At 38.9% G+C, this 26303-nt stretch overlaps 1 protein-coding gene across 1 annotated transcript; it reads right to left on the reverse strand.

Annotated features, from left to right (window-relative positions):
• On the reverse strand, window positions 1-25876 carry SPG21 (SPG21 abhydrolase domain containing, maspardin). The gene is made up of 9 exons (XM_004010224.6): window positions 25762-25876; window positions 21875-21961; window positions 19066-19227; window positions 11728-11808; window positions 10647-10792; window positions 8692-8800; window positions 7917-8024; window positions 5742-5882; window positions 1-676 (listed from the first exon to the last, which is right to left on the reverse strand). Exons 2-9 carry the CDS (start codon window positions 21935-21937, stop codon window positions 560-562), a joined length of 927 nt encoding a protein of 308 aa, XP_004010273.1. The 5' UTR covers window positions 21938-21961; window positions 25762-25876; the 3' UTR covers window positions 1-559.
• Between the last annotated feature and the right edge of the window lie 427 nt (window positions 25877-26303).

Genomic DNA, 26303 nt, shown 5'->3' on the forward strand with positions numbered 1-26303 from the left:
TCATTGAAATTGAATTTTTATTCCAAAGACTGTAATGGGTAGAAAGACAACAGCCAAAATTAAAAACAACTGGCTTAACTGGAAATTAGAAGTAGTTGATTTGCAGGAGAGCAAACAGTGGGTGACGGCCTTGGCACTCTAATAACTGTTATAACCAAGAAAGCATAAAAAAAAATGTGCTGATATATAACATGGCTATGCAGCATTTACAGCAAATAACAGGAAGAAAGGAAGACAGAAAGAAAAGGAAAAAAAAATCTACAAAACCCCCAAACTAAGAAATTAACAATTAAGAACACAGTGGGTAAATACTTTTGGTAGCAAAATTTTCAGTTCTTAAAATGGGAGTCTCCAAAAGTACTTAAGTTCAAAAGCTAAAAAACGGAAGAGGAAATAGTTACACTGGCTTAGAAGAGCCGCCGCCTGTCACAAAGATGACCATCAGTCCTAGTTCCAAACACAGTGATAACCGGTGAACCTGACCAACCGAAGAGAGGCCGACTGGCGGGCACTGACGTCACTGATTGTACAAACACGCTGGACCATTCATCACTAACAGCTACTGCTCCTCCTGACTGACGCCAAGGCTGCCTTTCTGCACCTCAAGTTCCTCGGCACTGACCATTGATGGGTCAATAGCTGCGTATTTGGTTCCATGGAATTGAAGCAAATGTATCTGTAGAAATGCAGAATGATTATTTTAAACATCACTGTTGTATATTGATAATTTTTACTTCTAAATTACAGAGTACTCAGAGAAGGACCAAGACTGGGGTATGAGGTTAAAAGGTAAAAACTACCACATATAAAATAAGCCACAAGGAGATACTGTACATCACAGGGTATATAGCCAATATCTTACAATAACTTTAAATGGAATATAATTTGTAATCTAAAAATGTTGAATCACTACATAGAACATGTGAAACTAACATTATAAACCAACTATGTATGTGTTAGTCGCTCAGTTGTGTCTGACTCTTTGAGACTCTGTGGACGATAGCTTGCCAGGCTCTTCTGTCCATGTAATTCTCCAGGGAATAATACTGGAGTGGGTTGCCATTCCCTTTTCCAGGGAATCGTACCGACCCAGGGATTGAACCTGGGTCTCCTACATTGCAGGCAGATGCTTTACCATCTGAGCCACCAGGGAAGCCCAAAAAACCAATTATATCTCAATAAAAATAAACATATAAACACTGAAAAACTAGAGTAATACTGCTGCTGCTGCTAAGTCGCTTCAGTCGTGTCTGACTCTGTGCGACCCCAGAGATGGCAGCCCACCAGGCTCCCCCGTCCCTGGGATTCTCCAGGCAAGAACACTGGAGTGGGTTGCCATTTCCTTCTCCAATGCATGAAAGTGAAAAGTGAAAGTGAAGTCGCTCAGTCGTGTCTGATTCTTCGCAACCCCATGGACCACAGCCCACCAGGCTCCTCCGTCCACTAACTAGAGGAAAATTAGAAAACAAAAAGTCAAAAATCATTACGTAACCAGTCTTTCTGGGCAACTACATATTCTTACTAACATTTTAAATTGCAGCATGCTGCTTCTCAAGCAGGTGTTTACCCTTCTCCTCTGCTGCTAGGAATCAGGTCCTTCCTATCCTCTGCTGTTCTAATATCATAATGACTGTCTCTGGGAATCAGGTTGTTTTGTATTTACAATCCTCTCCTTAGGATCTGTAGCCACATGTGGATGACAGGATCAAAGAACATGACTGGTTTTTTAAGGCTCTTGATACTATTTGCCAAATTGCAAAGCAGCCATTTCTCACCACTATTCTAATACCAGTTTAGGCAGGTATTTGAAGAGGTGGTGTGTGTTAGATTGTGTGTATGTTTTAATGCATTAAAATTAGACCAAGAAGTCATGGGTCAAAAAAACTGAAATCATTCCAAGCATCTTTTCTGACCATAATGCATTAAGATTAGATCTCAATTACAGGACAAAAACTATTAAAAATTCCAACATATGGAGGTTGAACAACACACTTCTGAATAACCAACAAATCACAGAAGAAATCAAAAAAGAAATCAAAAAATGCATAGAAACTAATGAAAATGAAAACACAACAACCCAAAACCTGTGGGACACTATAAAAGCAGTGCTAAGAGGAAAGTTCATAGCAATACAGGCATACCTCAAGAAACAAGAAAAAAGTCAAATAAATAACCTAACTCTACGCCTAAAGCAACTAGAAAAGGAAGAATTGGAGAACCCCAGAGTTAGTAGAAGGAAAGAAATCTTAAAAATTAGGGCAGAAATAAATGCAAAAGAAACAAAAGAGACCATAGCAAAAATCAACAGAGCCAAAAGCCGGTTCTTTGAAAGGATAAATAAAATTGACAAACCATTAGCCAGACTCATCAAGAAGCAAAGAGAGAAAAATCAAATCAATAAAATTAGAAATGAAAATGGAGAGATCACAACAGACAACATAGAAATACAAAGGATCATAAGAGACTACTATCAGCAATTATATGCCAATAAAATGGACAACGTGGAAGAAATGGACAAATTCTTAGAAAAGTACAATTTTCCAAAACTGAACCAGGAAGAAATAGAAAATCTTAACAGACCCATCACAAGCACGGAAATTGAAACTGTAATCAGAAATCTTCCAGCAAACAAAAGCCCAGGTCCAGACGGCTTCACAGCTGAATTCTACCAAAAATTTCGAGAAGAGCTAACACCTATCCTACTCAAACTCTTCCAGAAAATTGCAGAGGAAGGTAAACTTCCAAACTCATTCTATGAGGCCACCATCACCCTAATACCAAAACCTGACAAAGATACTACAAAAAAAGAAAACTACAGGCCAATATCACTGATGAACATAGATACAAAAATCCTCAACAAAATTCTAGCAATCAGAATCCAACAACACATTAAAAAGATCATACACCATGACGAAGTGGGCTTTATCCCAGGGATGCAAGGATTCTTCAATATCCGCAAATCAATCAATGTAATTCACCACATTAACAAATTGAAAAATAAAAGCCATATGATTATCTCAATAGATGCAGAAAAGGCCTTTGACAAAATTCAACATCCCTTTATGATAAAAACTCTCCAGAAACCAGGAATAGAAGGAACATACCTCAACATAATGAAAACTATATATGACAAACCCACAGCAAACATTATCCTCAGTGGTGAAAAATTGAAAGCATTTCCCCTAAAGTCAGGAACAAGACAAGGGTGTCCACTTTCACCGCTACTATTCAACATAGTTCTGGAAGTTTTGGCCACAGCAATCAGAGCAGAAAAAGAAATAAAAGGAATCCAAATTGGAAAAGAAGAAGTAAAACTCTCATTGTTGGCAGATGACATGATCCTCTACATAGAAAACCCTAAAGACTCCACCAGAAAATTACTAGAGCTCATCAATGAATATAGTAAAGTTGCAGGATATAAAATCAACACTCAGAAATCCCTTGCATTCCTATTCACTAATAATGAGAAAGTAGAAAAAAGAAATTAAGGAAACAATTCCATTCACCATTGCAACGAAAAGAATAAAATACTTGGAATATATCTACCTAAAGAAACTAAAGACCTATATATAGAAAACTATAAAACACTGATGAAAGAAATCAAAGAGGACATTAACAGATGGAGAAATATACCATGTTCATGGATTGGAAGAATCAATATAGTGAAAATGAGTATACTACCCAAAGCAATTTACAAATTCAATGCAATCCCTATCAAGCTACCAGCGATATTTTTCACAGAACTAGAACAAATAATTTCAAGATTTGTATGGAAATACAAAAAAACCTCGAATAGCCAGAGCAATCTTGAGAAAGAAGAATGGAACTGGAGGAATCAACCTGCCTGACTTCAGGCTCTACTACAAAGCCACAGTCATCAAGACAGTATGGTACTGGCACAAAGACAGAAATATAGATCAATGGAACAAAATAGAAAGCCCAGAGATAAATCCACACACATATGGACACCTTATCTTTGACAAAGGAGGCAAGAATATACAATGGAGTAAAGACAACCTCTTTAACAAGTGGTGCTGGGAAAACTGGTCAACCACTTGTAAAAGAATGAAACTAGATCACTTTCTAACACCGCACACAAAAATAAACTCAAAATGGATTAAAGATCTAAATGTAAGATCAGAAACTATAAAACTCCTAGAGGAGAACATAGGCAAAACACTCTCCGACATAAATCACAGCAGGATCCTCTATGATCCACCTCCCAGAATTCTGGAAATAAAAGCAAAAATAAACAAATGGGATCTAATTAAAAGTAAAAGCTTCTGCACAACAAAGGAAAATATAAGCAAGGTGAAAAGACAGCCTTCTGAATGGGAGAAAATAATAACAAATGAAGCAACTGACAAACAACTAATCTCAAAAATATACAAGCAACTTATGCAGCTCAGTTCCAGAAAAATAAACGACCCAATAAAAAAATGGGCCAAAGAACTAAATAGACATTTCTCCAAAGAAGACATACGGATGGCTAACAAACACATGAAAAGATGCTCAACATCACTCATTATTAGAGAAATGCAAATCAAAACCACAATGAGGTACCACTTCACACCAGTCAGAATGTCTGCGATCCAAAAATATGCAAGCAATAAATGCTGGAGAGGGTGTGGAGAAAAGGGAACCTTCCTACACTGTTGGTGGGAATGCAAACTAGTACAGCCACTATGGAGAACAGTGTGGAGATTCCTTAAAAAATTGCAAATAGAACTGCCTTATGACCCAGCAATCCCACTGCTGGGCATACACACCGAGGAAACCAGAATTGAAAGAGACACATGTACCCCAATGTTCATTGCAGCACTGTTTATAATAGCCAGGACATGGAAGCAACCTAGATGTCCATCAGCAGATGAATGGATAAGAAAGCTGTGGTACATACACACAATGGAGTATTACTCAGCCGTTAAAAAGAATACATTTGAATCAGTTCTGATGAGATGGATGAAACTGGAGCCGATTATACAGAGTGAAGTAAGCCAGAAAGAAAAACACCAATACAGTATACTAACACATATATATGGAATTTAGAAAGATGGCAATGACGACCCTGTATGCAAGACAGCATAAAAGACACAGATGTGTATAACGGACTTTTGGACTCAGAGGGAGAGGGAGAGGGTGGGATGATTTGGGAGAATGGCATTGAAACATGTATACCATCATGTAAGAATTGAATCGCCAGTCTATGTCTGATGCAGGATACAGCATGCTTGGGGCTGGTGCATGGTGATGACCCAGAGAGATGTTATGGGGAGGGAGGTGGGAAGGGGGTTCATGTTTGGGAACGCATGTACACCCGTGGTGGATTCATGTCAATGTATGGCAAAACCAATACAGTATTGTAAAGTAAAATAAAGTAAAAATAAAAATTAAAAAAAAAAAAAAGAAGTCATGGGACTTCAGATTGACTCCATTTTAAGTCTGGTGTCCTGACTGAATTCCTTGAATCTGGGAGTCAAGGTTCCATGGTACCAAATGGCTACTTCAGTGTGTGAGTTCAGGCCTGTGGTTCATAGAAAAGGGAGAGTGGGCAGATAGTCACCCAGGTGTCTCTACTATGCTTGAATTCTATAAATTATTCATGGAGACCACCTTTATCAAGTTAGTGCTTCATTCCTACAGAGAATTCTATAGTTCTCTCTCTCCACCACCAAAAAGCTTTATGTTTCAAACCATAGACTCTGGGGTCAAAGGGCTCTGGGTTCCATACTAGGGCCTACCTGTACATAGAGATTCACCTCTGCACTTCTGCACAGGTATGGGAAATTGCCTCCTGTTTTAAGGTGAGCCCTCCGGGCATTAGGATACAGTTTGTACATTTCTTCTTTAGCTTCAGTTGAAAGTGCACTCTGGTCAAACACCTTTAAAATAATATGAGGACAAAACTGTTATTTCAATGTGTTCTTTTCACATTAAGCGAAGTGTCCCCCCAAGCACTCCTTTCAGGAGACATGGCTGAACCTTTCTGAAGCCTGGGCCACCACCTTCTGCTCATCCCTAGTGACTCTAACTCCAAAGTAAGAAGCCCAGATTTTACTGCCAAATGTCTTTTGCATTGTTTAGGGGAAAAAAATTCTACCATGAATTTCATTTGTCCTCAAAGATAGTTAATTAAATTAACAGAACATTAATAGAAAACAATCACTGAAAACACCAATTTCAAAAAGATCATGAAACCCCAAAAGAACTTAGTATTAATTTAAAAACAGTTATATGTATGATATGCTCTGTGAAAATAATTATTGAAAAATTAAGAATATTAGATAAAAAGTCCAGGCCCTTTCCTGGGGGAGCCACTGTTGGAAGTTTGCAATATATGACTCAAGAATCTTATAATACTCACATAAATTTATGTTCAAACTCATGCAAAAATTATTCAAATAAGACAAAAAAAAAAAACAACATGAAAATAAAGATAGGTGCGTCTCCACCCTGCTAAAACTTCTAGACATTTTAAGTGACCATGTACTTAAGTGGTGAGCATAGCTTTGAAAGTGCGGGCAGAGCAAATGCACTATGAGGACCATGTATTTCTTTGAGAGTATTGACAAGCTTACTCTGTGTCATTGTAAATGCTGGAATGTAGCAATTATAATAGAAAATGGTAAGTTATTATACACGTTTGTAATAATTTCCTGATAAAAATCAGTTTTTAATTTAAACACCATATTACTTGCATTTAGGAATAAATCTATTGTGAGACAAACAGTTATATGATTAAAATAAAAAGTCAAAGCCACAGTGAGATACCACTTCACATCCATTAGGGTGACCGCTATTTAAAAAAAAACAACAGAAAATAACAAGGATATTGGCGAGGATATGGAGCAATTGGAGACCGTGCGCACTGCTCATGGGAATGTAAAATGGGATGCCCCCTGTGGAAGATGGTAAGGCAGTCCCTCTAGGAGTTAAACAGAATTATCAAATGCTTCAGCAATTCCACTTCTAGGTATGCACCACCCAAAAGCATTGAAAATAGACCCTTGAATGTGTATTTGCACACCAATATTTACAGCAGCATTATTCACAATAGCCAAAAGGTGGAAACAACTCAAATGTCTATCAACAGATGAAAGGATAAACAAACTGCGGTATATACATACAACGCAATATTACCCAACTGTAAAAGGGAATGGGTTTTAAATTTTTTAATTTATTTTTAATTGGAGGATAACTGGGTATTTTTAACATATGCTTTAACATGGATAAAGCTTAGAAATATGCTAAATGAAACAAGCCAGATACATAAGGATATTTATATGATTCTACTTACATGAGGTACCTAGAACAGGTAAATTCATACAGACAAAAAAGTAGGACAAAGGTTACTAGGGTCTCTAGGGGGAATGGTGAAGGAAGAGTTATTGTTTAATGGGTACAGAGTTTCAGTTTGGGATGATGGAAAGTTCTGGAGATGGATAACAGTGGCAGTTGGACCACACTATAAATATACTTAATGCTACTGAAATGTACACTTAAGAGTAGTTTAAATGGTGAATTTTGTTATGTGTATTTTACTACAATTAAAAGACATGTAAGAAGCAAGCTTTTGTGTTAACTAGCCTTTATGGAATTCTGGCACCTTCATTTTGCTGCCCAGATTTGTAACAGCTTAAAAAGAACAGCAAAGCAAACCAAAAGGGGTAAGGACTACCATGTTTGTTTAAATTTATTTTTATTTCAATGGTGTTATTCCTTCCAGGAAAAATACAGGATAAGCAATAAAAGATTTTTTTTGAAATTGAGAAAGCTGTGTGGGGGGCAGGTGGTAAAAACAAATTCAAGGCAGTGTTTGAAGCAACACTGAAAAATCGTAAAATGATTTGTGAGGTGGATCTTGACATGTACATATAAAAAAGGTAAAGCATCTGTTTTACTTAAAGTAAACTTACATCCATAATGGTTACAGGGATGTCCCGAATTTTATGAGGTTCCACATAAGAATTTTGACAATTCAGGGTAAGTCTTGAAGCCAGTTCACTCTGACCCAAACTTTCCAGCTGCAGGAAAAAACACAGGTAAAAGTTTTTCAAAAAAATTTTTTTTCACAATTACATTAAATCCACAGATAATATCCTATTTATAAAGGTGACATTATGTGTGGTAGGGCCAGTAAGTTAACCTCTGAGGAGACACAATGTATTTGAGACCATAACTGGGCCCTGGAAGTGGTGATATTTTCCTGTTTTGGGCACCTGGCCTTCCACAACCCTCAACCTGAGCTGCCTCTTCAACCAGGTGCCTGTGGGCAGCAAGCCCATTCCACAAGCTTAATGAAGACAGAGAAACATTTCAGTGATCTTAGAGCTGGAAGAGGCCTCAGAAAAAATATCTATCCAGTAGTTCCTACATGCATATCTACAAACTTGCTCCATCACACTGACCTGGGGAGGTAGAAGTGGAGGAGTTCCCAGAGCCCTTGGCCAGGGATTCCAGTTCAAGGTCTAGTGTGAGGCCTTAGAATCTGTATTTTTTTAATTTCCCCAAATGATTCTGATAAATTATTCAGCAGCCATAATATCCATCTGGATGTATTAAAGTTAATGTGGAAAAGTGCTTAACAAACACCTCTAATACACACTGAGCGAGACAGGTATTTCTCAGGAACCAAGAAGACATGAAAATTCCCAGGTCAAGGTGTCCCCTCCCCAAGGTCATGATCCTTACCCTGTCTACCATGAAATCAATGGCATCAGCCATCATAGGGTCCACTGGGCCAGAGGAAAAGTTCCCAAGAACTATTTTTTTAAGCATAAATGATGGCATCAGCCAAAAGCTGTAAAAAAACAAAAAAACTGACATTTAAACTTACAAGACTATACATGAGTGGCAAGCATTCATTCAATATTGAATCTCTGTATTAACTAGGCATTTGGGATTTAGAGATTTAAAAAACCCAGTCTCTTCCTTCAAAGAGCTAGTTTTGAAGCATCTAGTTTTTATAAATGCTTTCTCAAGTTCCCAAAGAGTTATGGTTTCATATGATCAAACTTTTGAGGATTGGGAATAATTATAAGCAATATTTCAAAATGCCTTTATTGCAATAAACATTCTGATAATTCCAAGATTTTATTTTCTAGTTGGTCTTATTTTCAATGGCTAAGCTACTTGTGGAAAACTGAACACTTACTATATTAATCTGAAGGTTTATATCACCCTTTGATTAACATTAAAGGATAGATTTCAAAATAGTAAAATCACAGAGTTATTATACCTACTATTGCTACTAGTGGATTCTTGGGCTAATTCAAGGCAATTCAGTCTTCATGTATTTCTATATGTGATCTTTAGTTAAGAGTGTACTCCATTAATTACATTGGGAGCCCTTATATAGGATAAACATGAATTTTTTTAAACCTATGCTGAAAATAACTTATAAAAGGTACAGACCACCTTCTGATGTACATTCTCAGTAAACGCCCCTCATAAGGACCAGTTAGCCATCTTTCAGTCACCTTCAATGATCTAAGTTCTCAACTCCAACCCATCCCAACAGCTTCTTAACTTCTAAAGGGGATGCTGCCTGGGTGTTTTCTGTGGGTGAGTGGGAGGGGTGGTCATCCTCTTGGCTCTGTTCACCCCTGAAGCCTCTGTGTGGCACATAGTAAGTACTCAGACATTTGATAAAAAAATTCCTGATACGCAAGAGCACCAAGTGGGGGAAATCTTGGCTTCTGACAATCAAAACAACATGAAAAACTCGTCAAAAAGAACGATTTTTGCATCATATTGACATGAAGTATCTGTCTAATGCATACAAGAAACTGCTGCACAAATGCTGAGTAAACAAGCGAGAAAACATCAGGAAACATTTTTTTAAAAATCAGAATGCAATAGTAAATAGTTGTGAAAACCATGAAAACAATGTTTACCTAGAACATTTTGTGAAAACCAATCTGATCACTCAGGTAAGTTAAGTCAATAGGCTACTTTTGGGGGGTAGAGCCTAGCCTTGCTAGCAATGAAAGAAATATAGTGAAGTCAGCTTTAAGGTACCATTAGACATCTATAAAACTAATTCAAATGATAAAATCAATGAAGGGATGGCTCAGAGAAAGCAGGTACCCCACTGGTTGCCTTGCAAAACATTCTGCCCTCTCCATCTTTCTAAAAAGCAGACTAATGTTGTACAAGTGCCAGCGAACTAAACAGTCTCTCCATTTCGGGGAACCTATCTCAAGGAAATGACCCAGAAAGAGAAGAACAAAAGTAATTTACACACAAAGATTTACAGTTGAACCTGATGAAAAATTGAGAGAAGCCCAAGGTCTTAAAAAAAATGTAACAGTCATTACACAGAACTCTGTACACAAAATACTAAGTGGAGCAAGCAGAACACAGTATCAGTGAGATAAGCTCTGAAGGGAAACTGTAAAGGCATTGGAACCATAATACACAAAGCCAGGCGATGATTTAGAGTAACGGGAACCACTGAAGTTAGAATTCTTTCAATTCTTTTCCTTTGCAAGGGTGACCATTTCTAATGCTAAAAGCCAGGATGGTTTCAGAAGACAAAAGTATATATGGCCCCTCCCTCCCTAATGCTTCAAAAAAACCAAACATCACCATTTTCAATTCCACTGAAAATAACAAAACTGTTGGTCGAAGGTTTACATTCTTACCTGTTTGCGGTCCATGTTTGGTTAAAGATAGAGGTGTCACTGAAGGAATTGCAGAGGATGAGGGAGTGGACTCTGGGAGATTTGTGAGTGTATTCAGCAAACTTTTGGGCCAAAAAGCCTCCCAAAGAAGCCCCAAAGAGATGAACCTAATCGGAAACAAACACAAGGATCCTAAAAACAATGACTGATCTTTAAGTATCAAAAAACTGTTTTAATTATCACCAACCACAGAATATAATGTTATCACCAGTCATTAGACTGAAATATTTACAGCAGTTAGAAGTTTAGGAAATACTGTGTTTAAATGCAATGTCTATACCCTGTCAAGAAACAATACAATGGTGCATAAGTTATAGTAGTTAAAAAAAATATTATTTCCAGATTACATTAGAAAATGAAACTACTTTGCAGTTTCTGTTTAAGAAAACAGAAATTTTAATTCGGTAATTCAGTATTTCCACTCCTAGACATGTATTCAAGAGAACTGAAAACATCTGTCTTCACAGAAATTTGTGTAAGAATGTTCATAGCAACATCCCTCATAAAAACTAACCAGTGGAAAACAAATCAAGTGATGAATGGGTAAATAAAATGTGTTTTATCCATACAATGGGATTTTATTTAACAATTAAAAGGAATGAATTATTGATAGAATTTGCAACATCGATGAACCTTGAAAATCTCGTGAGAAGTGAAAAAAGCCAGTCACAAAAGACCACAAATTACATCTTTATATTTATATAAAATATCCATAACAGGCAAATCCACAGACAGGGCTCCAGGGAGGAAGCAGGGTAGTGTCTGCTAAGTATGGGGTTTCTTTTTGGGGTGGAAAAAATATTCAAAAATTGACTGCTGTGATGATTGCACATATCTCTGAATATATTAAATAACAGTGAATTATACACTTTAAAAAGGTAAACTGTATGGTATGTGAATTCTAGCTCAAAAGAGCTGTTATTAAAAAATAAAAGACAACACCAGACAATGATGTAATCATTGCATTAAAATCACATGTGAAAAAAATAAATAAAATAAATAAATAAAATCACATGTGAGTAACTAGTTTTAAGGTACTCACTTTATCCAACTGTAAATGGTCTAAAAGTTTTCTGAATCCATCACAGAATTCAAGGTGGTCCCAATAAACTGGATACTGCAACTAGAATATAACAAGTTTTAAATTTATTTTAAAAACTGTAAAAGTAAAATACAATTCATACGTATCTGAAAACTTTAGGGCTCTCACAACAGTGTTTCTCATTTGCTCAATCTCTGCTCCTTTTTCAAAACATGGGAAAATAAGCTCTCATCTTATCCTAGACTTCAAAATTCCAATTTTATCTAACAGAACAATTAAAAAATAAAAATAAAAATCACACTCTAGTGATACTACATATACAACAATTTCAATTCACATCAATTTCCTTTCCAAATAGCAAGAATTACAATGCAAGACATTAGAAATGCATTTGAAATTAAGAGACCAGCACTTAGAACAATAGTGTGTGTGTGTGTGTGTGTGTGTGTGTGTGTGTGTGTGTATGTATGTACAGAGAGAGACAGAGAGAAAGAGAGAGAGCGAGAGAGAGCACGCTATATCAAAACCTCATGGTAACTGCAAACCAAAAATCTACAATAGATACACATAGAAAAGAAAAATTGATCCAAACAAAACACTAAAGATAGTCATCAAATCGCAAGTGAAAGTATGTTAGCCACTTGGTCATGTCCAACTCTTTGTGACCTCATGGACTGCAGCCCCAGACATCTCTGTCTATGGAATTCTCCAGGCAAGAATACTGGAGTGGTCAGAAGAGAAAAAAAAGAGGAAGAGGAAAAATGACCTATAAAACCACATCCAAAACAATTAACAAAACAGCAATAAGAACATACATATTGATAATTATCTTAAATGTAAATGGATTAAATGCTCCAACCAAAACACACAGACTAGCTGAATGGATCAAAAAACAAGAACCAGGGGCTTCCCTGGTGGCTCAGTGGTAAAGAATCCACAAGAAGAACTACCACAGTCAGAAGCCCATGAACCACAACTAGAGAGTAGCCCCTGCTTGCTGCAACTAGAGAAAAGCCCACGCATCAATGAAGGACCCAGCACAGCCCAAAATAAGCACGTTAATAATAATAAATACCCACTTATATGCTGTCTATAAGAGATACAGTCACATCCAGGGACACATACAGACTGCAGCTAAAAGGATGGAAAAAGGCATTCCAAGCAAATGGGAATCAAAGACATCTGGAGGAGCGATACTCTTGTCAGACAAAATAGACTTGAAAATAAAGACTGTTAAAAGAGACAAAGAAGGACACTACAAAATGATCAAGGGGTTAATCCAAGAAGAAGATGTAACAATTGTAAATAAATAAGCACCCGACGTAGGAGCACCTCAATATACAGGCAACTGCTTAAAGGAGAAATCAATAGGAACATGATAATAGTGGGGGACTTGAACACCCCACTTACATCAATGGACAGAACATCCAGGCGGAAAATCAATACGGAAACACAAACTGTAAATGACACATTAGACCAAATGCACTTAATTGATATTTATAGAACATTCTATCCTAAAGCAGAACATACATTCTTCTCAAGTGCACATGGAACATCCTCCAGGACAGATTACATGCTGGGCCACAAAGTGAGCTTTGGTAAATTTAAGAGAATTGAAATCGTATGAGGCATCTTCTCTGATCACAATGCTATAAGATTAGAAGTCAACTACAAGGAAAAAAAACTGTAAAACAAAACAAAAACAAGTGAAAGCTAAACAGTATGTTACTAAACAACCAATGGATCACTGAAGAAATCAAAGAGGAAACAAAAAATACCTAGAGACAAATGAAAATAAAATCACAATAATCCACAACTGATGGAACACAGCAAAAGCAGTTCTAAGATGGAAGTTCACAGCAATACAATCTTACCTCAAGAAACAAGAAAAGTCTCAAACAACCTAACCTTACATCCAAAGCAGCTAGAAAACAAAAAAAAAAATCTAAAGTAGAAAGAAGGAAGCCATACAGATTAGAGCAGAAATGAAATAGAGACAAAGAGAACAATAGAAAAGGTCAATGAAATTAAAAGCTGTTTCTCCGAAAAGATAAATAAAATTGATAAACCTCTAGCCAGTGTTCTTGCCTGGAGAATCCCAGCAACAGGGAAGCCTGGTGGGCTGCCATCTATGGGGTCGCACGGAGTCGGATACGACTGAAGCAACTTAGCAGCAGCAGCAGCAGCCAGACTTGGAGAAGGCAATGGCACCCCACTCCAGTACTCATGCCTGGAAAATCCCATGGACGGAGGAGCCTGGTAGGCTACAGTCCATGGGGTCTCGAAGAGTCTGAGAGGACTGAGCGACTTCACTTTCACTTTTCACTTTCATGCATTGGAGAAGGAAATGGCAGCCCACTCCAGTATTCTTGCCTGGAGAATCCCAGGGATGGGGGAGCCTGGTGGGCTGCCATCTATGGGGTCGCACAGAGTTGAACATGAATGAAGTGACTTAGCAGCAGCAGCAGCAGCTAGCCAGACTCAAGAAAAAACAGAAGGCTCAAATCAATAAAATTAGAAATGAAAAAGGAGAATTAAATGGACACAACAGAAATACTAAGGATAATAAGAAACTATTACACACAACTATATGCCAATAAAACGAACAATGTAGAAGTGGACAAATCCTTAGAAAGGTACAGTCTTCCAAGACTGCACCACGAAAAAATAGAAAATATGAATAGACCTATTATAAGAGATGGGGACTATGATTTAGAAACTTCCAACAAACAATAGTCCAGGATCAGATGGCTTCAGAGGTAACTCTATCAAGCATTTAGAGAAGAGTTAACACCTATCCTTTTAAAACTATTCCAAAAAATTGCAGAGGAAGGAACACTCTCAAACTCATTCTATGAGGTCCCCATCACCCTGATACCAAAACCAGACAAAAATTTCACAAAATAAGAAAATTACAGGCCAATATCACGGATAAACATAGATGCAAAAATCCTCAAAATACTACTGAATCCAACAATATAGTAAAAGATCATACACCATGATCAAGTGGGATTTATCTCAGGGGTTCAAGGATTTTTCTATATTCACAAATCAATCAGTATGATACATCATATTAACAAACTGAAGAATAAAAACCGCATGATCATCTCAACAGACGCAAAAAAAGCTCTTGACAAAACTCAATACCCATTTATGATAAAAACTCTCCAGAAAGTTGGCATAGAGGGAAATTACCTCAACATAATAAAAGCCATATATGACAAACCCACAGCTAACATCATACTCAATGGTGAAAAGCTAAAGGCATTTCCTCTAGGGTCAGGAACAAGACAAGGATGTCCAATCTCACCCCTTTTATTTAATATAGTTTTGGAAGTCCTAGCCACAGCAATTAGAAAAGAAAAAGAAATAAAAGGAATCCAAACTGAAAAAGAAGAAGTAAACTGTCGCTGTTTATAGATGGCATGTTATTATACGTAGAAAATCCTAAAGATGCTACCATAAAACTACTAGAGCTCATCAACAAATTTGGTAAAGCTGCAGGATACAAAAATCTGTAAAATTTTTATTTCTGCAGATACAGAAATATGCTGCATTTCTATACATTAACAAGGAAAGATCAGAAAGAAAAGAGGAAACAATCTCATTTACCATCGCATCAAAAAGAATAAAATATCTAGGAATAAACCTACCTAAGCAGGCAAAAGACCTGTACTCTGAAAAGTATAAGATACTGCTGAAAGAAGCTGAAGATGACACAAACAAATGGAAAGACAGACTATGTTCTTAGATTGGAAGAATCAGTATTGTCAAAATGACTACTATCCAAGGCAATCGACAGATTCAATGAAATCCTATTAAATTACCAATGGCGTATTTCATAGAACTAGAATAGAATTTAAAAATTTGTATGGAAACACAAAAGACCCCAAATAGCCAACATAATTCTGAGGAAGAAAAATGACACTGGAGGAATCAGGCTCCCTGACTTCAGACTATACTACAAAGCTACAGTAATCAAAACAGTATGGCATTGGCACAAATTCAGAAATATAGATCAGTGGAACAGGATAGGAAGCCCAGAAATAAACCAACATGCCTATGGTCAATTAATCTATGACAAAGGAGGCAAGAATACACAATGGAAATGCTGCTGAGAAAACTGGACAGCTACATGTAAAAGAATGAAATTAGAACATTCATTAGAATGTTCTAATGAAATCAGAATATCCTCTAACCATACACAAAAATAAACTCAAAATAGATTAAAGACCTAAATGAAGACTGGATAGCATAAAACTCTTCAAGGAAAACATAGGCAGAACACTCTTTGATATAAATTACAGCAATATCATTTTGGATCCACCACCTACAGTAACGAAAACAAAAATAAACAAATGGGACCTTAAAAGCTTTTGCAGAGCAAAGGAACAATAAACATAATGAAAAGACAACCCACAGAATGGAAAAAAATATTTGCAAACGAAACAACTGACAAGGGATTAATCTCCAAAATATACAAAACAGCTCATGCAGCTCAACAGCAAAAAAACAAAAATAAAAAAATGGACAGAAGATCTAAATAGACAGCTCTCCAAAGACATACAGAAGGCCCAAAAGCACATGGAAAGATTCTCAACACTGCTAATTATTAAAGAAATACAAATCAAAACTACCATGAGGTATAACCTCACATCAGTCAGAATGGCAATAATCAAAAAGTCTACAAACAGTAAATGCTGGAGAGGGTGTGGAGAGAAGGGAACCATCCTACACTATTGATGGGAATGTAAATTGGTAAAATCATTATAGAGAATCGTATGGAGGTTCCTTAAAAAACTAAAAATAGAACTACTATTTGAATCAGCAATCTCACTCCTAGGCATATATCTGGAGAAAATCATAATTCAAAAAGATACATGCACCCCAATGTTCAATGCAGCACTATTTACAATAGCCAAGACATGGAAGCAACCTAAATACCCATTAACAGAGGAACGGATAAAGAAGATGTGCTACATGTATACAATAAAATATTACTGAGCCATAAAAAAGAATGAAAGAATGCCATCTGCAGCATCATGGACCTAGAGACTGTCATAGTAAGTGAAGTAAGTCACGAAGAGAAAGATAAATATCGTACGACATTACTTATATGTGGAATTTCTTTAAATGATATAAATGAAGTTATTTACAAAACAGAAACAGACTCACAGACTTCAAAAACACACATCATTACCAAAGGGGAAAGGTTGGGGGAAGGACAAATTAGAAGTTTGGGATTAACATATATAGATATATAGTAGTGTTACTACATATAAAATAGATGTATTATAGCACAGGAAACTCTACTCAATGTTCTGCAATAACCTATATGGGAAAAGATTCTGAAAAAGAATGGATATATGTATATGTATAACTGAATCACTTTGCTGTACACCTGAAACTAAGACAACATTGTAAATCAACTGTACTCTAAAATAAAAATTTTAAATTAAAAAAAATTTGTGTTCTAGTTGTATACAACTTAATATACACACAAACAATTGAGTATGAGTAAAACTGGAAATGTGAACAAGGTTGGTGGATTATATTAACATCAATATTGGCTGTGATATTCTACTACAGTTTTATAAAATGTTACTATTGGGAAAAACTGGGCAAAGTATATAAGGGGTATCTCTCTATTACTTCTTACAACTGCATGGGAATCTAGAATTATTTCAATAAAAATGTAAATGAAAAAAGGATCCATGCATTTTTAACTGCAAGATACTAACAGATGTCTAGTAAAATTTCAGAAATCTCCTGGCACTTTGATCAAATATTAAGGATGAAGTGATTTTGAAGACATTGCTGTCTTTTTACTTGATTCTTTATCTAGCTAAGAAATAGGGAATGCCCACATCAGGAAGCTTGAGGGCAAGAAGAAATATCCAGGCAAAAGGCAAGGCTGTGTGCCCTGTCAGTTTATTTTTTTTTTTTTTTTTTTTTTATTTTTTATTTTTTAAATTTTAAAATCTTTAATTCTTACATGCATTCGGAAGAAAAAACATGCTGACTGCTTTGAAGAACGCTCAAAAGTGAGACAGACAGCTGGGGGGCTGCTCAGTCTCCCTCTCCCTGGCCAACCAACAGTGATCACCTAGACACAAAATGTCACCACTTCAGCTGCAAAGGACGAGGATGAGGGCGGCTACCAGCCTCCTCTCCTAAAATGCTGTCCACAGAGAGGGATTACTGAAAACCCAGAACAAGGGAGGATTACGTGGCAGGGCTTCCAACACACCATATGAGGAATGGTTAAAGAATCTGGAGAGATTTAGCTGGAGAAGACAAGACCTGGGGGGGAAAGTCAGCAGGCAGCCAAAAGTAACTAGTTTTTTCAAGAAAGAGCAGGGCTATCAGGAGGGAGAGGTGCTGCATTTGTCTTGTGTGACCCCAGTTGGTGGTAGCCCCAGTGGAATTTGCAGTTTCCTTCTGAGAGAAGAGCCTGGGTCCACGTTTTCTCTCCTCTAGGCAGTAAATAAAATGTATACCAACAGCAGTACTCCCATGGGGAGTACCATTTACGTGTTAATATTCTAGGTCCCAGAAAACAACCGCCAGCTCCAAAGCCAGGGCCTCTGCTTCGGGGAAGTTAGGAAACCGAAGTCCACAGTCCTGACCTAGTCAAGGCGTGCCAAACACTCTATGGTGAGCAACGGCGCCTTCCCACCTACGCCCTCCTCCCAGAGAGGGGGATTAAAGAATGATCAATGCAAAACTAGATTTAGACCAAACTCAGTGGTAACAATTAGAAACAAAAAACTTGTTGACCAAACGTGAAGAATATGAGCTAATGAATGAACCTCACCTCACCTGTCAAAGACTCACCTTTAGCAAGGTTTCAGTACCCTTTGCTGCTTCCAAGCAATGATGGCCTCACCTCACCTGTCAAAGACTCACCTTTAGCAAGGTTTCAGTACCCTTTGCTGCTTCCAAGCAATGATGGAATAAAAGGAGGGAGGAAATGGGGTCAGATTCACCCTCTGCTGCCTACTGGCTGTGTGACCCTCAGCCATCTCTAAAATGTCCAGACCTCAGCCTCCTCATCTATAAACAAGAACAATGCTTCCTACCAGTCAGACTGATTCAGGAAATGCATGTCCAAGCTGAGGGTAGGGAAAGCTTCGATAAAGGTTTGTCTCCTCTGCACCTCCGTTTGTTTTCAAACCACACCACCTTCCTTCAAAAAAACTCCCTTTCACATTTTAAAAATGAAAAACAGTATTTCACAATAAGAAACATGCCCATTACTATACTCAGAAACAGAAACACACACACAAAATCAGAAAATGTGGCCCTGCATTGTTATCCTAAATCAGTAATACTTACAGCTATAACCCGGTAACCCCATCCAGTCAAAGCCAAAATCTGCCGGAAAAATACATCCGCAGTTCCACTGACGGGAGGGAGAAATATGAGAGGACACCTGATATTTCTGGGGCCTGCATCGTAGAGCGACCAGATCTTACTATCATCATCATCCACAATAATCTGGAGGGAAAGTTATAAGAGGAAAATGAAAAATCTCATGGATTTGATTTTACATATCAATAGTTATTTCAACACCATAATTTCGCTGACAATTTTAATACCACTGTCTTGGTGGTTTACACACTAAGGTGGGGATCACACCAGACCAGTACATATAATAAACAGCCTTGTCTCCTTTTCCTTCTTCAGAACTGACACAGTCCATGGAACTGCTTTATACTTTTCCCGAGAGCTCCTTTTTCCTCTCAGCTTGGGATTTTCCTTTCCAGTCATGATTATTTGAAGTTTATTTTGTTTACCATTAAACAGTAAACTCTGTGCATGGCATCTTAATTCTTCCCCATATTTCTGGCTGTGTGTGTGCATGTACGCATGTAGGAGGTGGACAATTTGCAGAGTCATTCTCCAGGGCTGGCCCAGAGGGCTGGCTGGGATCAGCAGGGTTAGTGTGTGAAAGGGGAGACGAGAGAAAGAAGACTCCAGGCTCTGAGGATAAACTGGGTAGAGATGGGACCACACGTTGAGATGCTTCAGGAGCCTGATCTAGCCCAAGCCTCTGAGACAGAGACCTCTGCTAGAGAGAAGGGATGAGGCAGGTGTAGGTGTCATTGTCCCCAGAGAGTATTTCAAACTCTCTGGCATCAGGTGTGGGGAATGGGCTCAGAGGAAAACTGGATTTTTGGGGAAAGGGGGATGAGAAGGAGGAAGGTCATCAGAAACCTTCCTCATTTAGTGGCTTTTGACCCAGTAAGGGAAAAAGATGAGCATTACATGAGCTGAAACAAATCAGGCATTCAGCACAGAGTCTGGCAGATACTGAGTGTTCAATAGTGTCAAAAATGTTAGCTACAGTATGCACTGCATGATAGCTAATTTTTGTTCTCTTTGGCTGACTTTTTGGAGCCATTTGGAAAAGTACATTAACTGCTTGAACTTATGCCAATGTAAATCAATACTTATCCTACTTTTACATTAAAAGGTTCAAGGTTCTATTTTTTTTCTTCTTTGGCCATGCCATGTGGCATGTTGGATCTTATTTTCCCGACCAGGGATCAAATCCATGCCCCCCTGCGTTAGGAGCATGGAGTCTTAACCACTGGACCACCAGGGAAATCCCAAGGTTCCATCTTCTGAGAGCTCCAAGTTGGCAGTGCTGTGGGGCCTATGTGTCAATGTGGGTGGCAGCATGCTAACTGGAGTCACTTAGCAGACGAACAGGGCAGGGCAAAGTCTAGAGGGCCCTATCCAATACTTTCTGGACTTTCACAAGTGACAGTGTATATCATGATTATGTTTTTGCCCTTTGGATTCTGCCACTCATATTTTTGCTTTTCATGTTTCTTTTTGCTGTGATTGTAGTAAAAAATCTTAGTGACCTTTGATAGTGCATCCAGTAAATTTCAACCTTCTAGTAATAAAACACGAGATACGATATTCAGATTTCTGAAATTAAAATCTAGCACCATGAAATTTCAAGCAAACTTTTCATCACTTGTGGACCAAACTGACCAAAGGAGAACACTACATCAATGAAACTACTTCCTACAACTACTTCCAAGTATATTTCGATAAGTTTGTGTTGCTTTGGGTCAAGTGATTAGCTTGCTGAATGAGTTCATCAAGAGGAGCCCATGTGAATTACTTGAGGGGATGGGACTCCAGTGGCAATTCTTCTAGCGCAGACAACAGTTCCGGGGGTAGCAAGAAGAAAGGCAGGTTCCCTTTGCTAAGCTGCCAAGTAGCTCTGGCTTTGAAGCCAGATAATTTGATTTTAACCCAAACTCTACTAGACTATGTGACTTTAACATGTTAACCTCCATGAACCTTGGTTTTCTCATCTGTAAAATGGGCACATCACTACCCACTTTGTTAAACTGTTGAAATAATTAAGATATTTGGGGACTTCCTACAATAGTGAAAGGTATTCTGTCTATATGTGGAAACTCTACCTCAAATTTCTACAGGAAGAGTAACTGTTATTAACTCAAACTTGCATGCTACTTCCACAGCTATCTACCCTGACAAAATAATTTTAACAGAAACACAGATGATCTTCAGATCACAGTACTCTAATGCTTCTGCAAGGGGATCAGCAAAGATTTCATTCTGACACCACTTTTGTCAATGTGATCCCCAAGCATTTGGGATTAATTTGAGACTCACAGTCAACAGGCTTCAACATAAGTGTTTAGGGTTTTTGGACAACCCAGGCAAATAAAGTTTCTGAAAGATGACTATGGCAGAATGAGTACAGATTATGGCAAACAGAGGATCTCTAATACAAATCTTCAATCTTGAAGAACAGGAAAATGGTTTCTAATAGAATCTAACTGCACTTACTGTACAGGTGCTATTGCTTACGCTTTCCACCAAACTATACAGAGGAGTACACGTATTCCTGCTTGCTTGAATATGTAAAAGCAACTGTAAAATAATGAGTACAGTCATTCTTGCTTTTACTCTTGAGTGCATCTCAAAAGTTGATTATACTTGACAGGGAAGGGGCTGAACGTTATGTTCTGCAATCCAGTCGTGATATTTGGCAATAACCTTTACTCTCAAACACTACTAAGACATAATGTCTAAATCACACATGAAAAACAATACAAGATTTTGCAAAGAAGAGTTGTAGTAAAACCATACATACCTTTTTAAGGGGGACTGTACTTCTAAACCAGTTATAATCAGGAGAGACTTTAATCTCTCCCATGGTTAGCTGAAATGGAGGTTAACCCTGAAATAAAAGCATGTGATGTTTCATGTCAAGAATTCATGTTTACATCAGAACTAAATGTAGAATCTGGTCTGGTTCTACCAACAATATTTTAAAAGGTAAAACCGAGGAAATGGGCTGTTTTACCTTGTCGGCATATACTAAAACTACAGAAAACAATTGGTGAAATCCTATAATCACAGAGCAAGCAAAAAGTACCCTGAGAGAGAATTATCCCAACCCCCTTAGTTCCTCCAAAAGAGGAATCCGGTCTAGAAAATGTTAATGACTTACCCAAGATCCCATGGCCATTGCAAAACCAGGACCAGACAGAGGACAGGCTTTCCTGACACCTGACTGCCCGTCCTAGTTACATGACTCCAAATGCAGTAGAATCACCCGTCTTTCAACAAAACCTTAAGAATCTATGTTAATAAAGATGGTCCTGTCTGGCAGAATTCTAGGGAACAGTTCCACACTAGAAACAGGAGTTCATGTAAGCCTGCTTCCTCATAAATTCATAAAATGCCATAAATCTAACTCTACACGGAGAGACAGCTTCAGAAACACACATAGATTGTAATGCAAAACACAGGAAAAACTTGCTGTTCATATGGATGTGGTGAAAGTGATATAATACACTCCGAAAGATCCATGATAAGGTACCAGAACATTCCTGAAGGCACAATAACTAGCAACAAAATAAAACATGTGCCTTTAAAACACAGGTGGTCTTCTATTGTGAGATTAGTGATTTCCAGCTTTTATAGTTCTATGACCTGGGAAAAGTCACTGACCCTTCGGGGCCTTGTTTTCTCACCCAGGACTGTTTCACTACCCTCTCCCTAAAGTGCAGAATAGTGCTTCATACACAGCAGGCATTAGCTGTCAACTAAATGAATGACTACATCCTAAGCAGGCCAAACTAGTCAATCCTAGAATCCCTTTTAACCTGGGTACCTATGAGTGTTACATTGGCCGGGCATGCTCAACTTAAAGCTGCCCCTGTTTGCTTAAAAATCTAAGTTGTGTCGTAACAGGAACTTGAAAATTATAGTTCCTTGTTGCAGATTCTTATTGCCAGATGAAGAAATTCTAATCACTGGTTTGGAAGGACTCAAATGCTCCTTTGCACCATGTCCTCTACTGCAGCACAAGCCTGGGTTTTTCTAGCAGGGCTAGGATGAGTTTGAGACCCCCTACTTAAGTCTTAGGCTTGACTGTGAACTGAGAACTTAGAGGGGCTTTTCTGGGCTGGTCAGGTGCCAGGGATTCTTAAGCCAATGAATCTTCCTCTTTGGCCCTCCACATCTGCTCCCTCAAAACACAGGGCACTCAGCAATCTCAACTGTTACCTCTAGCCTTGGGGGTTACTAAACTGACCCCCAAGGAGATGGTAAATGTAGACATCCAATATTAAACTAGGTTTACAACCTTGACACTGTAATAATTGGCCTTTTCTTTCAAGGCTGGGATGGTTCTGAGAAAAGTTTATTGAAATCTTCAGTGGTTCTAAAATATGAAGAAAATCATCAGCCAGTATTATACAGACAATCAATGTGCATGGATGTAGTTCTTACTCATACTGAAATAAAGAAAATCATTCTTTGCATACCCATTTCTCTTAACAAATATTAACATGTTAAAAAACTGAAGCCATTTGAACTATAGCCTTTCTCTAAGCTGGTCACTGCTTTTAACTGAAAGCAACTGGCACATATAGTTAATTCTGGAAAGTTTTCTATCTGGACAGACTTGAACTATTCCTATGTCATCTAACTATTGCCTAATCAAGACATTTTCTAGTATACAATTACTATAAACAATCACTATTCTACAGGAGGAAATATCAAAAACATGTTTAGAAAAAAATCCCTACTCAACAGATCAGAACAAAACACCTACTCAAAACACTTTGGCTAACTAGAGTCAGAAATTTTGCTTCTAGATTCACCAAACTTGGGATAAAATAAATGATTCATAGTTTGGAATCAGTTGTAACACACAAACCAAACTATCCTACAAATATACACACACACACTGTACACAGATATACACACTCACTGTCATTCACTTCTTCCCTCAGGAGTAAGTAGAAAGAGGTTCCTTACCACAGTCTTCAGTATTATCCACAACCACTCAATATCATAACATTTATTTCATAACCAATCTCACTGGTTAGAGAGATTCCACCGAACGGTGACTAGATTTTTATAGAAGCAAGTGATTTGAACACTTGTGCTAGTTTGGCAGTCCATGAAAGGTAAGACAGATACCAAATGTTGCATATGACCAACTGACATTTAAGAGGGAAAAAACACTGCTGCAAAGGGAAAGCAGCTGTGAGTGGTATGAAAAGGAATTTTGTTCTCCTAGCTCTCTTTCATCCACTACAAGGGAATACTTTTCCAAGTCACAAGGGGAACATTCTGCATATGGCAAAAAAAAAAAAAAGGTTCACTGAGACTGTGATCCAACTGATCCGTATTAAATAAGAAAGAATGTGGACCAGAAGCTCAACGCTGATTTGATCTCTCACAATTCTTCACAAAAACAAAAGCACCTGTTCATGCTGCTGGGAAATGGGTGGCAGGAATTTTCCCTTCATCTTGCTTAAGGAAACCCCCTTCTCAGAGACAGCACTAGACACACAGTCCTCTCTGGCCCTTGTGCTGCTCCAGGATAAAACTGCCAGTTTTGAGTGTGCACCAAGAATTCCATGCACTTCTCCATCAAGGTTTCACCAGAACCAGCCACTTTACAGTCCACTTATCCCTCAGGATTTCAACAGACCCTGCCAATTCACAGCCAATGAAATCGCCTTTACAAATGTTTAAGTCATCTAACCAGTTCAACTAGTCAGAGATTTTCTGATCCTTTTCCTCAATCATATGCTCTACATACGGACAATCTATGATTCTTACTGATACAAGCAATAGCGAAATATTAGAACCTAAGGGTCTCTGGATGATGCCATTGGCTCTTTAATGCAAGTCTCCTTACCTCACCACACCAATACAGAGCTATTCTTTTTTTAGGTTTCCTGGGGGGAAGATTTATCCTTATCTTCAGAAACTTATTCTATTATCTTCTAAACCTCATGGGAGGAAAAGCTGACTACTTGACATTTTGACGGTCACATCTCATCTTGTACCCTGTCTTAGTACTAAAGCTTTTGGAAATTTGCACACAGCTATTCAGTTACCCCTCAGTCTCTTGAAGCTCTCTGCCAAGAAGAGCTGGAACATTGTAGGTGGAGACAAAGCAGCAGCATAAATGCAGAATTTAGGACTCCCGATGACAAGAGGAAAGGAGACAGCTTAGCCCTGCCACTTTCCTCACACTTGGCCCGTGCTCAGCAATGACAAAGGCATTTATCACTTTCAGGCTTGAGGTGCAATCTCCAAAATAACTAGTCTGCTCAGAGTTCTTCAAAGTTTACAGGAAAAATGCGTTCCTGGGCTGTAGCAGTGTAGCCCCAGTATGGGATTACAGGAGTATGTCCAGGTCAAGTACCCGACCCCCCTACCCCAGGCGAACCACACACAGATCTCCACCTTCTTCCAGCCCCACGGGTGACAGCCACACAAAGGCAGGGTCACAGGCACACCAATCACCCCCATGAACTCAGACACGACCTTAGACACACACAGGGACGTGCAATCACGTGCATGGTCACATGAGCCGACCCACTCAGGGCCACACACACAAAGTCACACAGACAGAGGCAGCCGTGCTCGCTACAAACCACTCTCACCTGCTGCCACAAACACATCATACACCCAGATCCCAGGCTTCCCAGGACCCCTCCCACCCCTCACCTGCTGTGGCCGCCCCCAGGTCCCTGTCCCTCCTCCCAAGGCGGCTCTTCCCTCCAGAAAGGGGGCCGGCCTCGGAGGCTGCTGGGGCCCGGGTTGGGGCTGGAGGCCTGAGCGCTCAGTATCTGTAAGCGCCGCGAGCCGTGGGGGCGCGCTGGAGGGCCGGCCTCCGAGGGGCGGGGCGCGCGGCAGAGCGAGACTGGACCGCCGCCCTCCCTCCTCCGGAATTGTTCTCGCAGCTAGCGCGAGCCGCGAGCTTCCGGGTTCGGAGGGGTGGGGCCACGTCGCGAGGAAGGGGTGGAGCTGCGTGACTCCGGCGGTCACCATGGCGACGGGGCGGGTTGGACCACGGGTTGAGACTTCGATGATCTCCCTACATCCTGCCGGCTGCAGAGTTGGCATCTGCTCTGGCGGGGGCGGGGGCGCCGGGAGGAGGCCCAGAGAGACTCAAGGGTCAGTTCTAGGTCACTCATGTGACGTGAGCACCAAGGGAAAGGTTGTGGGACTGGAAGAAAGGGGCTCCTGACCCTTGGGACCTGCCTCGA

The sequence above is a fragment of the Ovis aries genome, chromosome 7 (genome assembly GCF_016772045.2).
Source record: "Ovis aries strain OAR_USU_Benz2616 breed Rambouillet chromosome 7, ARS-UI_Ramb_v3.0, whole genome shotgun sequence".
Taxonomy (NCBI): Eukaryota; Metazoa; Chordata; class Mammalia; order Artiodactyla; family Bovidae; genus Ovis; species Ovis aries.